Source organism: Procambarus clarkii, chromosome 26, assembly GCF_040958095.1.
Source record: "Procambarus clarkii isolate CNS0578487 chromosome 26, FALCON_Pclarkii_2.0, whole genome shotgun sequence".
NCBI lineage: Eukaryota > Metazoa > Arthropoda > Malacostraca > Decapoda > Cambaridae > Procambarus > Procambarus clarkii.
In genome coordinates, this window is record NC_091175.1 from 22,027,984 (window position 1) to 22,043,741 (window position 15,758).

General features: G+C 46.6%; 1 protein-coding gene across 6 annotated transcripts in view; it reads left to right on the forward strand.

The window, feature by feature from the left end:
- The window catches only part of LOC123756854 (filaggrin-2), a 238,436-nt gene that overhangs the window by 192,238 nt on the left and 30,440 nt on the right, over window positions 1-15,758 (forward strand). For all 6 annotated transcript variants that reach the window (XM_069331979.1, XM_069331980.1, XM_069331982.1 and 3 more), the window contains exons 4-5: window positions 11,716-11,892; window positions 13,119-13,213. In XM_069331979.1, the coding sequence (XP_069188080.1) occupies window positions 11,716-11,892; window positions 13,119-13,213 (272 nt within the window). The remainder of the gene's footprint in view (window positions 1-11,715; window positions 11,893-13,118; window positions 13,214-15,758) is intronic.

The window sequence follows — 15,758 nt, forward strand, 5'->3', positions numbered from 1 at the left end:
GCCGACCCCTCACAGTATTCAAGAGAGAACTGGATAAGCACCTCCAAAGGGTACCTGATCAACCAGGCTGTGACTCATACGTCAGGCTACGAGCAGCCGCGTCTAACAGCCTGGTTGATCAGTCCGGCATCCAGGAGGCCTGGTCGACGACCGAGCCGCGGGGACGCTATGCCCCGAAATCATCTCACCATAACCTCAAGACGATATCCAATTACGAAACCTGTAGATCTTTCCTCAATCATGGCGGCTTTGTTTACACTTAGTAAACAGTTTACGACCCCCGAAGCTTTCCGAGATGGTTTACAACAATAACAATCCTGGATTGAGCTGTTTGGAAACTCGTAAACAGTTTAGTAAATGTAAACAAATATAAATGATTGTTTAAAAAAGAACAGGTTTCGTTAATGTAAATATTGAAGTATATTCCACACACACATATATAAATATATATATATATATATATATATATATATATATATATATATATATATATATATATATATATATATATATATATATATATATATATATATATGTCGTACCTAATAGCCAGAACGCACTTCTCTGCCTACTATGCAAGGCCCGATTTGCCTAATAAGCCAAGTTTTCATGAATTATTATATTTTCTCAATTTTTTTTCTTATGAGATGATAAAGCTACCCATTTCATTATGTAAGAGGTCAATATTTTTTTATTGGAGTTAAAATTAACGTAGATATATGACCAAACCTAACCAACCCTACCTAACCTAACCTAACCTATCTTTTTAGGTTAGGTTAGGTTAGGTAGCCGAAAAAGTTAGGTTAGGTTTGGTTAGGTAGGTTAGGTAGTCGAAAAACAATTAATTCATGAAAACTTGGCTTATTAGGCAAATCGGGCCTTGCATAGTAGGCAGAGAAGTGCGTTCTGGCTATTAGGTACGACATATATATATATATATATATATATATATATATATATATATATATATATATATGATGTGTGTGTGTGTGTGTGTGTGGGAGAGAGGAGAGAGGGGAAAGAGGGGGGAGAGGAGAATCTTGGGGGGGGGGGGGAGAGATGGAGTGGGGAGGAAAGAATAAGAGAGAGAGAGAGGGGGGGAGGAAGAAGAGATGAAGGAGAGTGGGTAGTGGTGAAGGGGGTGAGAGACCCGGGCACAGCCGGCCACCCGTCCTCGTTACTGTCAGTTGTGTGGAGTAGCCACCAGGTCTCTCACCTATCTACATAACATTTTCATGGCTTCCACCAATCCGTTCAAAATACGACGTATGAGTCGTGTGTCGCTGACACTTCCAGCATTTTTAGTACTCAACGACTTACAACAAAATAAACGGCAGAACAAGAGTCGTCGTGTCTCTGGCCGACGACGTGATTGTCGCCCAGAACTAAAACTAACACAATCGCTGTTTCTAAATTACCAGCGGGAGCACTGCGACTCCTGAGTGACCACGATCAATAACCTCCACCCCAGCGTGAAATGGAAGGAGGACGAGCCGCTGTCATCCTCATAAATAACGGCCGGGTGCTCGTCCATCCAGCTACCAACCCAACCCGTCCTCGACTCAAGTCCATTACATCCAGCGGTCGACCCCACAGACGCATTCATAAACTTTTACATGCTGTTCATTCAAAGCAGAAATTTTCTCATGTATATATTAATATTATAATATATTAGCATATTGTGCATATATAGGCATAGGTTAGGTTAGGTTAGGTGTTTAGGTTCTGTTGGCGATTATTTGTATTTGTAGTACGTGGGTGAAGCATTTACAGCGTTGTGGTTCGAACACAAGTCGTCAGTGATGCACTGGTTCCGGAAGTGTTCGGACGTCATCAATTGTGAGTCGTGTGTAAACCGTTCTTCATTCATAAACAGCGGGTTTGGGTTTGGCGGGTGGATGGAATGGACTTTGGGCCTTTGTTTATGAGGCAACCCGCTCTTGCACTTTCGTATAGTCAATATTGACTTATTAAATACGTGCATATGTGACATACTAATTTATTATGAATATTTTAGTTTACCTTGAAAATCTTCACCGACCTTACCTAACCTTCTTAGTATGTTAAGATAAGCATCTTATTGCTTCGTAATTACAATTATTACTTAACCTATACCTATAATAGGTTAAGTAATAATTGTAATTACGAAGCAATAAGACCTATACCTATAATAGGTTAAGTAATAATTGTAATTACGAAGCAATAAGATGCTTATCTTAACATACTAAGAAGGTTAGGTAAGGTCGGTGAAGATTTTCAAGGTAAACTAAAATATTCATAATAAATTAGTATGTCACATATGCACGTATTTAATAAGTCAATATTGACTATACGAAAGTGCAAGAGCGGGTTGCCTCATAAACAAAGGCCCAAAGTCCATTCCATCCACCCGCCAAACCCGCTGTTTATGAATGAAGAACGGTTTACACACGACTCACAACTGATGACGCCCGAACACTTCCGGAGGCCCCGGGGACGCTCAGCCCCGAAATCAACTCAAGATAACCTCAAGGTAATCGAGTCCGTACCCTCAGCCACGGTCAGTAGCTAAGGATCACATCCCCACCGGTCTCGCTGACGCCTCTACACTGGAAGCTTTAGCGTTGTTCACTCCATCACTGCAGATTACCGCCTTGCAATACCTCCTATGTCACCTAGTCACACCCACGGAGCCATAAAAACACAACAACAACACTTTTGGCGCCCAAGAATCAGTCCAATTGCCGCGAGTAGCCATAAAACATGGCCAGTAATTCACTGTCACAAGTTGCCATCAATCTGCCCTGAGCGGCGCCGCCAGCCGCAGGTCCACTCCTCCTCAACTTGGATTCAATCATGCCCTTACAGGAAGAGATATATGCACTCCCACAGGTATACTGCACTGTTAGGTATACACACTTGAGTTTACTGTAGTTCTGGACTATATTTACGACTAAACTATACTTGCTGGTTGGTCAAAAAGGAATTTTGGCGGCGTTAATAACCCTCCAGAGGCTGATAGACCTTAATAGCAACCCTCCAGAGGTTGATATAGACCCTAACCCAACCCTCCAAAGGCTGATAGACCCAAACCCAACCCTCCAGAGGCTGATATAGACCCTAACCCAACCCTCCAGAGGCTGATATAGACCCTAACCCAACCCTCCAGAGGCTGATATAAACCCTAACCCAACCCTCCAGAGGCTGATAGACCTTAACACCAACATGGAGGCACCACAGTTCATTGTTCATTCTGTGTCACCAGAGAACTGTTCCAGTTCATTTGAAAAAGATATTGTGTTGTGGGGGGGTGGAAGCTCCACTACCAGAGCGCGGACTGGAGCGTGACAAGAGTGAGGTTGCTCTCTCCGTCGGACTCTTAAGGAAAGAAGCAATCACAGAGTGAGAGTTAATGAGCGAGTTCCCTGCAGGTGAGAAAGCCCAGGTAACTGTCGCACCGCGGTAGCAATACTCAAGACGGATAGACAGACAGAGACGAGTAGACAGATACAGACTAAGACTAGCATATATACAGGTAGAGACAAAGACAGAGACTAAGAATAGCATACAGGCAGACAGACAGACAGACAGACTGTCTGTCTGTCTGTCTGTCTGTCTGTCTGTCTGTCTGTCTGTCTGTCTGTCTGTCTGTCTGTCTGTCAAAGAAAAAAAAATGGATGATTTGGAAGACAGTGAGCGCACGATTAACTGGGAAAAAATGTTGGTTGGCCAGCTGGAGGAAACACTCCAGACCCCCCCCCCCCCTCCACCCCTGAGAGAGAGAGAGAGAGAGAGAGAGAGAGAGAGAGAGAGAGAGAGAGAGAGAGACAGAGACAGAGACAGAGAGACAGAGACAGAGACAGAGACAGAGAGACAGAGACAGAGACAGAGAGAGAGAGACAGAGAGAGAGAGACAGAGACAGACAGAGACAGAGACACAGAGACAGAGACAGAGACAGAGAGAGACAGAGACAGAGACAGAGACAGAGAGAGACAGAGAGAGAGACAGAGACAGAGAGAGACAGAGACAGAGACAGAGACAGAGAGAGACAGAGAGACAGAGACAGAGAGACAGAGACAGAGACAGAGAGAGAGAGACAGAGAGAGAGAGACAGAGACAGAGACACAGAGACAGAGACAGAGACAGAGAGAGACAGAGACAGAGACAGAGACAGAGACAGAGAGAGAGACAGAGAGAGACAGAGACAGAGACAGAGACAGAGACAGAGAGAGACAGAGAGAGACAGAGACAGAGACAGAGACAGAGACAGAGAGAGAGAGAGAGAGAGAGCTTAGCCTGAACTACCAAGAAAGATTTCTTACTAACAGCTGGAACACTGTCCTCAGTATACCTCTAGTTTTGCTCTTTAGTGTGTCACTTGAGAAGGTGTTTTCCACAACTGATGTAAGGCGGTAAATGTCTACCATTATATAAGAAAGGAGATAAGGAGGAGACACTGAACTACAGGCTAATATCACTAATATCCACTACGAGGTATTCGAACACATTATAAAGATAAGACTAGTTAACCAGCTAGAAAGAGAATCAGAATGAGTCCAAACATGGCTTCAGGGAAGACACATGTGTAACAAACCTGCTGAGTTCCATGTTACAGTAACGTACTGAAAACGCCAGAGAAGGTTGGACAGATTGTGTATTTCTAGACTGCCAAAAAGTCTTTGACACAGTTCTACTCAAGAGACTACTACAACATCCACTTAAGAGGCACATACAAGTAAGTGGAAGAGCACTAACATGGGTAAGAGAATACCTAACTGACAGGAGTCCCAGAGTTAAAGTGAGGGAACTGGTGTACAGTAACATATTTAGCTCATTGGGGATCGGTGCTGGGACCCATATTGTTTCTCATTTATGTTAATGACCGAACCACACACACAGGAGTTGAATCCTGTATGTCGATATTTGCAGATGATGCATAGTTAATGAATAGAGTCGAGACAAATGAAGAATGTAAGGTACTCCAAGATGACTTAGACAAGCTACAGACTGGGTCCAAGAAATGGCTTTTAGAGTTCAATACAAGCAATTATAAGGTGATGGAAATGGGAACAGGTGCCCGGAGACCAGAGGGACGGGCATGATGAAGGGAAACTACCTCCCTGTGACCTACCTACCTAGCCTAACTACCTACCTAGAGGAAATGACCTGGGAATGGAGGCAAACATTCCTCCAGAGGCACATATAAATAGGATAACATCAGCAGCATGCTCCACAATGGCACAATTCACAATATCATTCCAGAACCGGAAAAAGAAGGCATTTAGATCACTTAATCTAAAGTGTAATGTGTCATTTAGATCACAGTCTACGGCATTCAAGAGATCTTATAGTGTGTTGCCCAACCGTTAAGGCCCATCTTAAGAAACATAAGAAAACGAGAAAAAAGTTCAGATTTGCAACGAGGCTCATCCCGGAATTGCAAGGGATGATGTATGAAGACAGACTGAAAGAACTAGACCTAAAGTCACTAAAGAAAATAAGAGAAAGGAGACATGGCAGAAACATAAAATACTTTATGGGATCGAAAAAAGAAATAAAAAAGATGTTCAAATTGAATACCAGTAGAACAAGAGGGCATTAATGGAAGCTTGAGAATCAGTCGAGTCATACAGAGTTTGAACTCAATGAACAGGTTGTAGAAACAAGTTATGCTCATAATTTAAAAATTAGATATGATCGACGGAGGAATAAGGCAGGAGTCATTGCATTAGGCAACTAGCGGCAAGATAGTGGGGGAGGGGGTTCAAGAGCTGAAGCTCGATTCTGTAGACACAAATAGGCGAACGCACACACACACACTCACATCCACCCACACACACACACATATATACACACACAAGGGGACACAGGTGGAGACCGAGTACCCACATGAGCCACAGGGACGTTTGAAAGAACTTTTTCAGTGTCAGAGTAGTTAACAGGTGGAATGTATTAGGCAGTGATGTGGTGGAGGCTGACTCCATACACAGTTTCAAATGTATATATGACAGAGCCCAGTAGGCTTAGGAACCTGTACACCAGTTGATTGAGAGTTGAGAGGCGGGACCAAAGAGTCAAAGCTCAACCCCCGCATGCACAATTAGGTGAGTACACACATACACGCACACATGTGTCCATAATAAAGCCGTAAGTGTTGACACCTGGCAGCCATCACGTGTCACAGTCCAGTACCACTAATGATCTTGGCGTCCCACTCACCATAACTCACGCCGGACACTGCCACAATTGAGTTAAAATTAAGACACACTTAAGTGCCCCGACGCACACCAGGAGCTCTACCTCAGAGCTGTCTGCTCCTGCAGTCACTATATCTTTCTTGGTGTTTACTTATTGCCGTTTTTCCTTTCCATTGGAGACTTTCGGCCCATGCAGGGGAAGACTTGCTGCATGGGTAACAGCTTCTCCCCCGTATCAACCTACCCAGGCTTTGCGCCCTGGAGAGGCCACTCCAGACCGACAACCAGAGCGCAACTCCATAGTCTCCTGAGACTGGTGGATGACTACTACTACTACTTCTAAAACTTCTTTCCCCTTGAGATCATTGCTTAAGACGCTCCTCTACTACTATAGGATAGGAGATAGACTAAGATTGTTCCATCCTCTGGGGACCGGTTTAGTCACTCTCCAGTTTAATGCTTCATGTTGCTGGTTATCTTGTGTTGGTTTCGGGGCTTACCGTCCCCGCGGCCCGGTCATCGCCCAGGCCTCTAATTGAGAGGTTAATCTAGAGTGCAAGTCTCACCAACAATATTTGCTGAAGGAAGGAAGGAAATTATCAGGGGGGAAAAGCACCAAGCCACCATGACTATATAGCACTTGGAAGGATCAGGATAAGGATTTGGGATGGGACGGAGGAAAGGAATGGTGCCCAACCACTTGGACGGTCGGGGATAGGTATAGTGACCTATTATTAAAGCTTGCGATAAATTGCCAATCAATAAATTCTTATTTATAACAGGAGTGCTAGTAAGGTCCTGGTGTACAGTAATAGGTCCCTAGTACACTAATAATGACTGTAAACACCTTGGGGCGAAGACTGTGCTATGACACATGAGGAGCCTCACCACCAGACTGTTCCTCAGACTGAACACATTACTGCAGGTAAGGATTATTACCATCACTGAGACTGTGTACTACCTCCCACCAGTCTTACAGTGCGGGTAACGTCTGGGGCCCGGGGTATCCACCTCCTGGAACACTGGCGACCGTTGACGCTCATGTATCTTGTGACAGCTTGATCCATCAGGCTGTTGATTGGAGCGCCCCGTAGACCCACATATCCACGACCAACCAGGCTGTAGTGGGGATGTGGAACAAGCAACAGCCTGTTGGACTAAGGTATTACAAGCCGATTCTGGACCCGGAATCACGAAGCAGTTACGCAAGTACTTACGAACGTGTACACCTTTCCTCAATCTTTGACGGCTTTGGTTACATTTATTGAACAGTTTACAAGCATGAAACCTTGCCAATCAACTGTTGTTATTGTTATAAACAGCCTCCTGGTGCTTCCGAGCTCATTAACTGTTTAATAATTGTAAACAAAGCCGCCAAAGATCGAGAAAAGATGTACACGTTCGTAAGTGTTGCGTAACAGCTTCGTGAATCCGGGTCGTGGCCCCAGGCCGGGCTCGGGAAGTAGAAGAACCCCCCAGAACCCTCTCCAGGTATGCTGTGAGAGGTGTTGGGGTTCGGGTCATGAAACACCATACTCTTTAACAGGCCAAATATGTTCGTTCCCCCAAGATCATGACTCGTCAAACATTTACGCATCTATTTCCGAAACCTGTAACTCTTTCAACAATCATGGCGGCTTTATTTACATTTGTTAAACAGTTTACGAGCTTGCGAACGTAACAATTTTGTTTAATAAATGATGTAAACAAAGCTGTCATCATTTAGGAAAGGTGTATATGTTTTGTAAGGGAAGGGAACTATCAAGGGAAAGCGCCAAGCCATGACGACTATATAGCACTGGGAAGGTGTCAGGAACACTCAGATTTGGGATGGGACGGAGGGAAGGAATGGTGCCCAACTGGTGGACAGTCGGGGATTGAACGCTGACCTGCATGACGCGAGACCGTCGCTCTACCGTCCAGACCAAGTGGTTGGACATGGTGATAGTATATAGGTTTGTACCGAGGCCTCACTCCTAAGGCCCACGTCCTGCTGGTCCGGCCGCTTCGTATTAACTGAGAGACATTACGGTACGTGATCCATGCACCACACCACAACGGTGTACCAACAGTCTCCGGTACACACAGGAATCACAAATAGCGTGATGCATCAATGAACAAATCCACAAGGGCCGTGACGAGGGTTCGAACCTATGTCTGAGAGCATCCCAGACGCTGCCTTAATCGACTGAGCTACGACATGGTCAAAAGAGTTGAAACCAGAAGTTCTACTGAACTTACTGGATCCTGCAGCCTCTCCGAGACACAAACCAGGGATTTACACAACTCCCCCATGCACTCGAGCTATGTCAATCGGCCGTTCTTCCTCTTCGCCCTTACTTCATTACACACACAAATCACAATAGCGTGATGCATTTGTTCATTCTCTGGTACAACACTCTGGCTAATTCAGGAAACACTAGGAATAGTCCATTAACAAAGCGTGACAAGTCTGAAAAAGCTGTGTGTTGTCGCACAAGCTCTGGAAAGATGCAGTGTTGCCTGAGTTGGTTGACTGCCGCAGGATAACACGAAAAACAAAAGCAAAATATTACCAAATAGTTCTGTCTATCTTGTGGTGCTATCCTTAGAGCGCCTGACAGCTGGGTGGACAGCGCTTCGGATTCATAGTCCTGAGGTTCCGGGTTCGATCCCCGGTGGAGGCGGAGGCAAATGGGCAAAATTTTTCTTTCACCCTGATGCCGCTATTACCTAGCAGTAAATAGGTACCTGGGAGTTAGACAGCTGCTACGGGCTGCTTCCTGGGGGTGTGTAACAAAAAGGAGGCCTGGTCGAGGACTGGGCCGCGGGGACGTTAAGCCCCGAAATCATCTCAAGATAACCTCAAGATGTTTTCGGTAATCAATGTCCCCGCAGCCTGGTCTCTGACCAGGTTGGTCCAATTCTGGAGACTGCTCTCCGAGATGTATGCAGTATTGAACACACCACGCGCACTCTGTGCAGACGTCTTACACTTCATTTGCAAGAAGGAAGTATTTAGCAACAGCACTCCCAACAACACACCATCGTGAGCCGCCAGGACGAACACCACAATAATCAGATGAACCAGTGATGGATGGAGGCGCCATACACTTAGTCATTCAAGAGTTGACGCCAGAAATCTACTTTCAAGTGAATTTGATTTCGAGCATAATTATTTGATGGTCCTACATTGAACTAGAGGGAAGGTAAGAGACTCGGTAGACAGTAATTAGCTACAGTTGGGCAGTGATCACCACCGTCGAGCCTTCGTCGCTGTTATTGTTTTAGATTCAGCTACTGGGAACCAAAAGTTGCAAGTAGCACGGGCTATGGCGAGCCCGTAGTGGACTTACCTGGCACAGGAGCGGTGCTCGTGCTTCGTAGCTCTCCATGATTAAGGACTAGGTCATCGTAGGGTGAGGTGCACCCAAAACATAAATGTCATGTTTTTGCGTGAATATTTAACGAAGAATTCATGCCTGTGCCACCTCTTGGGTGGCTTAACCCTTATCAATCAATCATGAATACCCCAATTAAAGCCCTGCTCCTATGCCAGGTAAGTCCACTACGGGATCGCCATAGCCCGTGCTAGTGGCCGCTCCTGTGTCGGCTAAGTCCACAACGGGTTCGCCATAGCCCGTGCTACTTGCAACTTTTGCTTCCCAGTAGCTGAATATAAAATAACAACAACTGCATGAATAGTTCATGGAGTCCAGTTAATTACCATGATGATTGTGTGTGCTTGATGATACATGTTGAGACTCAGCTCCCAAGCCCGGTAGTTCCACAGCCCCACACACACACAGGGCACACCACCTTAACAACAGTTGATACATTAATAGAGGTTCAAGACGGCTCAGACAGCTTCGTGGCAGCTCATCAAGACCTTCACAGTTTACTGCCTCCAGCGTCGTCTTAACCGGGTCGATCACTTGCCTATGGTGCATTGCCACGTTGACCCCGGCCATGTCTTCCCCCCATAACCCCTGGCACTTCCCCACCATCACCTCCCCACCACCTCCCCATCACCATCCAACTGGGTGCCAAGTCATGTGGGAATAATAGGAAATGACATTGCAGACGAGCCCATCACCACCACCATCTCCCCCCAGGCATGACGACCAATCACGTACTAATATTCCGTGTCGTGGAATGTGATTGGTGAATGCTGCATCTTCACCCCTCCCCTTCCCTAGGCCTAAAATGTGAAGTGTGCGTGTACATAGGCCTACGAGCCCGTCCACCTCACCTCACCTACTGGGGTCCAGCCCTTGTGTGCGAAGGAGCGTCATTATTTCGGTGCTTGCAAGGTCACTAAAGCTCTGCATTTCTGACGTTGTGGTCAGTAGCGTGAAAATTGCGGTGGAGTGAGCGTGTTGACAGGCAGGGGGGGGGGGGATTAGGGGCAGTGGTCCGTCAGCTGTTGCAACACTCACACACACACACACACACACACACACACACACACACACACACACACACACACACACACACACACACACACACACACACACACACACCTGTCACCCGGAGACAAGTGTGAGAAAAGCTTCTCGGTGTTGTGTGAGAGATGAGTCGCCGCTCCATGATTACTTCATCAGTGTCTCCCCCAACACCCGATGATGAGGTACCGGACCCCACCAGCACCCCCACCACCACCACCACCAGCACGACCACCACCACCACCAGCACGACCACCACCACCACCACCACCACCCCCACCACCACCACCACCACCACCACCACCACCACCAGCACGACCACCACCACCACCACCACCACCCCCACCACCACCACCACCACCCCCACCACCACCACCACCACCACCACCACCACCACCACCACCACCCCCACCACCACCACCACCACCACCACCACCACCACCACCACCACCCCCACCACCACCACCACCACCACCCCCACCACCACCACCACCACCACCACCACCACCACCACCACCCCCACCACCACCACCACCACCACCACCACCACCACCAGCACCACCACCACCACCACCACCACCACCACCACCACCACCACCACCCCCACCACCACCACCACCCCCACCACCACCACCACCACCACCACCACCACCACCAGCACGACCACCACCACCACCAGCACGACCACCACCACCACCACCACCACCCCCACCACCACCACCACCACCACACCACCACCACCACCACCACCACCACCACCACCACCACCACCACCACCACCACCACCACCACCCCCACCACCACCACCACCCCACCACCACCACCACCACCACCACCACCCCCACCACCACCACCACCACCACCACCACCACCCCCACCACCACCACCACCACCACCACCACCACCACCACCACCCCCACCACCACCACCACCACCACCACCACCACCACCTATAAAGTGGAGTGGCAGTGGAGATAAACAATTCAGAACACTAAAATAGGCAGTATTTCTTTTTTAGATTGACAACACCTACGTGTCTTCCTCAGGTTGTAACTGACAACACCTACGTGTCTTCCTCAGGTTGTAACTGACAACACCTACGTGTCTTCCTCAGGTTGTAACGTGCACAGTGTCTACAAGCCCGTACCTCCGCCAAAGCCCTTCAGCGGAGCTCCGGCGACAGTGGCAGCAGGCAGCAGTAGTAGCAGCAGCAGTAGCAGCAGCGCTTCGGCAGCAGAAGACCAGCAGCACGGAGTAGCGACCCTCAAGGAGCAGCTGGCCGCCATCACAGGTATGGAACACACGCACACGCACGCGCGCTCACTCACTTACTCACTCACTCACTCTCAAACTTTTTACATGAAAATAAGAACATTTCATACCAATTTGCACAATATACTCTTAAATTTTAAACCAACTGATGTCAGCCACTGACATCAACAACACCCAGCTGTCAGCTACTGACATCAACAACACCCAGCTGTCAGCTGCTGACATCAACAACACCCAGCTGTCAGCTACTGACATCAACAACACCCAGCTGTCAGCTACTGACATCAACAACACCCAGCTGTCAGCTACTGACATCAACAACTCCCAGCGGTCAGCTACTGACATCAACAACTCCCAACGGTCAGCTACTGACATCAACAACACCCAGCTGTCAGCTACTGACATCAACAACTCCCAGCGGTCAGCTACTGACATCAACAACTCCCAACGGTCAGCTACTGACATCAACAACACCCAGCTGTCAGCTACTGACATCAACAACTCCCAGCGGTCAGCTACTGACATCAAAAACTCCCAACGGTCAGCTACTGACATCAACAACTCCCAACGGTCAGCTACTGACATCAACAACACCCAGCTGTCAGCTACTGACATCAACAACTCCCAACGGTCAGCTACTGACATCAACAGCACCCAGCTGTCAGCTACTGACATCAACAACTCCCAGCGGTCAGCTTCTAGCTCTACCTTATCTAAAAGTCATATTATATATGTAATAGTCAGCCTTGACAGACTTGAGCCTTGAAGGTGTGTGTAGTGAGAGTTGCTCAAGCCTTGAGAGCGCTCAAGCCTAATCACAGGCGCCATGACGCATGGGTTTTGTTTATGTTTTTGAATTGCAGAATACGGTTACGTTTTCCTTTGATCTGTTTTGTATGTAATAATGTAGATAAAGTATATGGCAAGGTGTGGCTAGGGGTGGTGTGGCTAGGGGGGTGGTGTGGCTAGGGGAGGTGTGGCTAGGAGAGGTGTGGCTAGAGGAGGTGTGGCTAGGGGGTGGTGTGGCTAGAGGAGGTGTGGCTAGGGGTGGTGTGGCTAGGGGGTGGTGTGGCTAGGGAAGGTGTGGCTAGGAGAGGTGTGGCTAGGAGAGGTGTGGCTAGGAGAGGTGTGGCTAGGGGAGGTGTGGCTAGGGGAGGTGTGGCTAGGGGAGGTGTGGCTAGGGGGTGGTGTGGCTAGAGGTATGTAATGATATAGAGACATTAATAAGAGTATTTCGTTTGACAGGATCGACGCTGAAGAGCAGTGGGCCACCACCTCTACTGCCTCATATTCTGGTTACTGACCAGGGTCACTTCCACACCCACTCTACCAAGTTCCCGGTGAGTACTGCCTCGCTCTCTCTACTGCCTCGCTCTCTCTACTGCCTCGCTCTCTCTACTGCCTCGCTCTCTCTACTGCCTCGCTCTCTCTACTGCCTTGTTCTCTCTACTGCCTCGCTCTCTCTACTGCCTTGTTCTCTCTACTGCCTTGTTCTCTCTACTGCCTCGCTCTCTCTACTGCCTCGCTCTCTCTACTGCCTCGCTCTCTCTACTGCCTTGCTCTCTCTACTGCCTTGTTCTCTCTACTGCCTTGTTCTCTCTACTGCCTCGCTCTCTCTACTGCCTCACTTTCCGCCATAGTGAAGAGTAGAGGCGCCATAGTGAAGAGTAGAGGTGCCATAGTGAAGAGTAGAGGTGCCATAGTGAAGAGTAGAGGCGCCATAGTGAAGAGTAGAGGCGCCATAGTGAAGAGTAGAGGCGCCATAGTGAAGAGTAGAGGCGCCATAGTGAAGAGTAGAGGCGCCATAGTGAAGAGTAGAGGTGCCATAGTTGTGGGGAAAACTGCCGGGATTGATATGAGAGAAGAACTACTAGGGACTTGTACTGTACTAAAATTACAATTACTGTATGCAAAATTAATTCAACTAAAGTCTTTAGCTAGGGTCGTAAATCCTAGCTCCTCTTTTCCTTTTTTTTTTTTTTTTTAGATATATATGGGGGGCCTCGTAGCCTGGTGGATAGCGCGCAGGATTCGTAATTCTGTGGCGCGGGTTCGATTCCCGCACGAGGCAGAAGCAAATGGGCAAAGTTTCTTTCACCCTGAATGCCCCTGTTACCTAGCAGTAAATAGGTACCTGGATGTTAGTCAGCTGTCACGGGCTGCTTCCTGGGGGTGGAGGCCTGGTCGAGGACCGGGCCGCGGGGACACTAAAAATCCCCGAAATCATCTCAAGATAACCTCAAGATATACAAGAATTGTTTCATTCATGTACAGCCACTAGTAAGCGTAGCTTTCGGGCAGGTCCCTGGAATACGATCCCCGCCGCGAAGAATTGTTGTTACAACCAAGTACACATTTTACTGTTGAGTTAAACAGAGGCTACAGTTAAGGATTTGCGCCCAGTAAATCCTCCCCGGCCAGGATACGAACCCAGGACAAAGTGCTCGTGGAACGCTAGGCGAGTGTCTTACCACTACACCACGGAGACTGCAGAGAATGTCCTAATGTCTGAGAATGTCCTCAGCCCACAGTCTGTCCTAATGACAGACTGTGGGCTGTAAGGGGCAGGTGGGGGTGAATGAATTAGTTGATTGAAGTTCCACAATCCACCTGCAGGCAATTATCTCACATTAGCTTGTATTGTTTATACAAGGATAAGATTTTATTAAATTCAGTTCTATGGCTGAACACTGGTTCTGTTTAAAGCAGGGATTTAAACATGTACATAGTCCAGCCTAGCACCATAACTATCAACAGCCAATATTCATTTACTATAAACATAACAATTTAAATTGTAGAAGTATGATATTAAGTGACCTTAAATGTAGTCTAAGTACTAGTTAACTAAGTACTAAAGATTATATTCAATTGGATGAACTTATATGATAACTAAGCAAGCTATTATTAACTCAATTTATATGTTCAAGTATATACATATATATATATATATATATATATATATATATGTATATATATATATATATATATATATATATATATATATATATATATATATATATGTATATATATATATATATATATATATATATATATATATATATATATATATATATTCAATTTATATAGAGATTCAGCCAGCCTGACTGAAACTCTTCCCAGACTAGGGACACATGAGGTTATGAATCTCACAAGTGTCTGGGGTCCTGTAAAAGATTCAGGCACTACAATATTAATAAACTTACTGAAATATGAGGCGTTTCCTCACTCTATAACAGACAGACAGACTTATTGGATATATTAAAGTTTTACAAGCATACAACTGGCCAATTAATACACTAAATAACATTCAATATACTTCTCTGAATGCCGGGTGCCTGTCTGACAAGTGTGCCAGACCGGATAACTCTCTTGTCGAGTTTAGGCACGATATTTTATGTCATAGCTTTGCTGTATATGGTTCTAGTAGTGTTGCTGATTGATTATGTCCTTAATTGCGGTTGCAGTAGGATGTTAGGTGATGATGGTGGAGGTGGAGACAATGTCACTTTGTCTGCTCCACTCTACACTCTTATATAGAAATGTTCTAGGAATTTTCCCTTGTAGATATATTGTCCAGGTACTCCCCCAGTTCTTGAGAGTAATCACTGATGATAAAGATAATTCGATAAGGTGTCCTAAGCTAATTAATGTTCGCTAAGCACCGTCATACATGTTCACTGTTTGTAAACACAGTGTTCTGCCCTCGGGCGCCCTGTAGGTCGCTTACTCCCAAGTTGGCTCCTCCCTTCTTTTTGGGGAAGGTAGCTTTCAATGAATATTGATTGATTATTTTTACTGTCTAGACATATGATTGAGATAAGATGTGATTATAATATAATTAAATATAGGATTTAAAGATTATAAGTAGTACTGGATAGAACTATT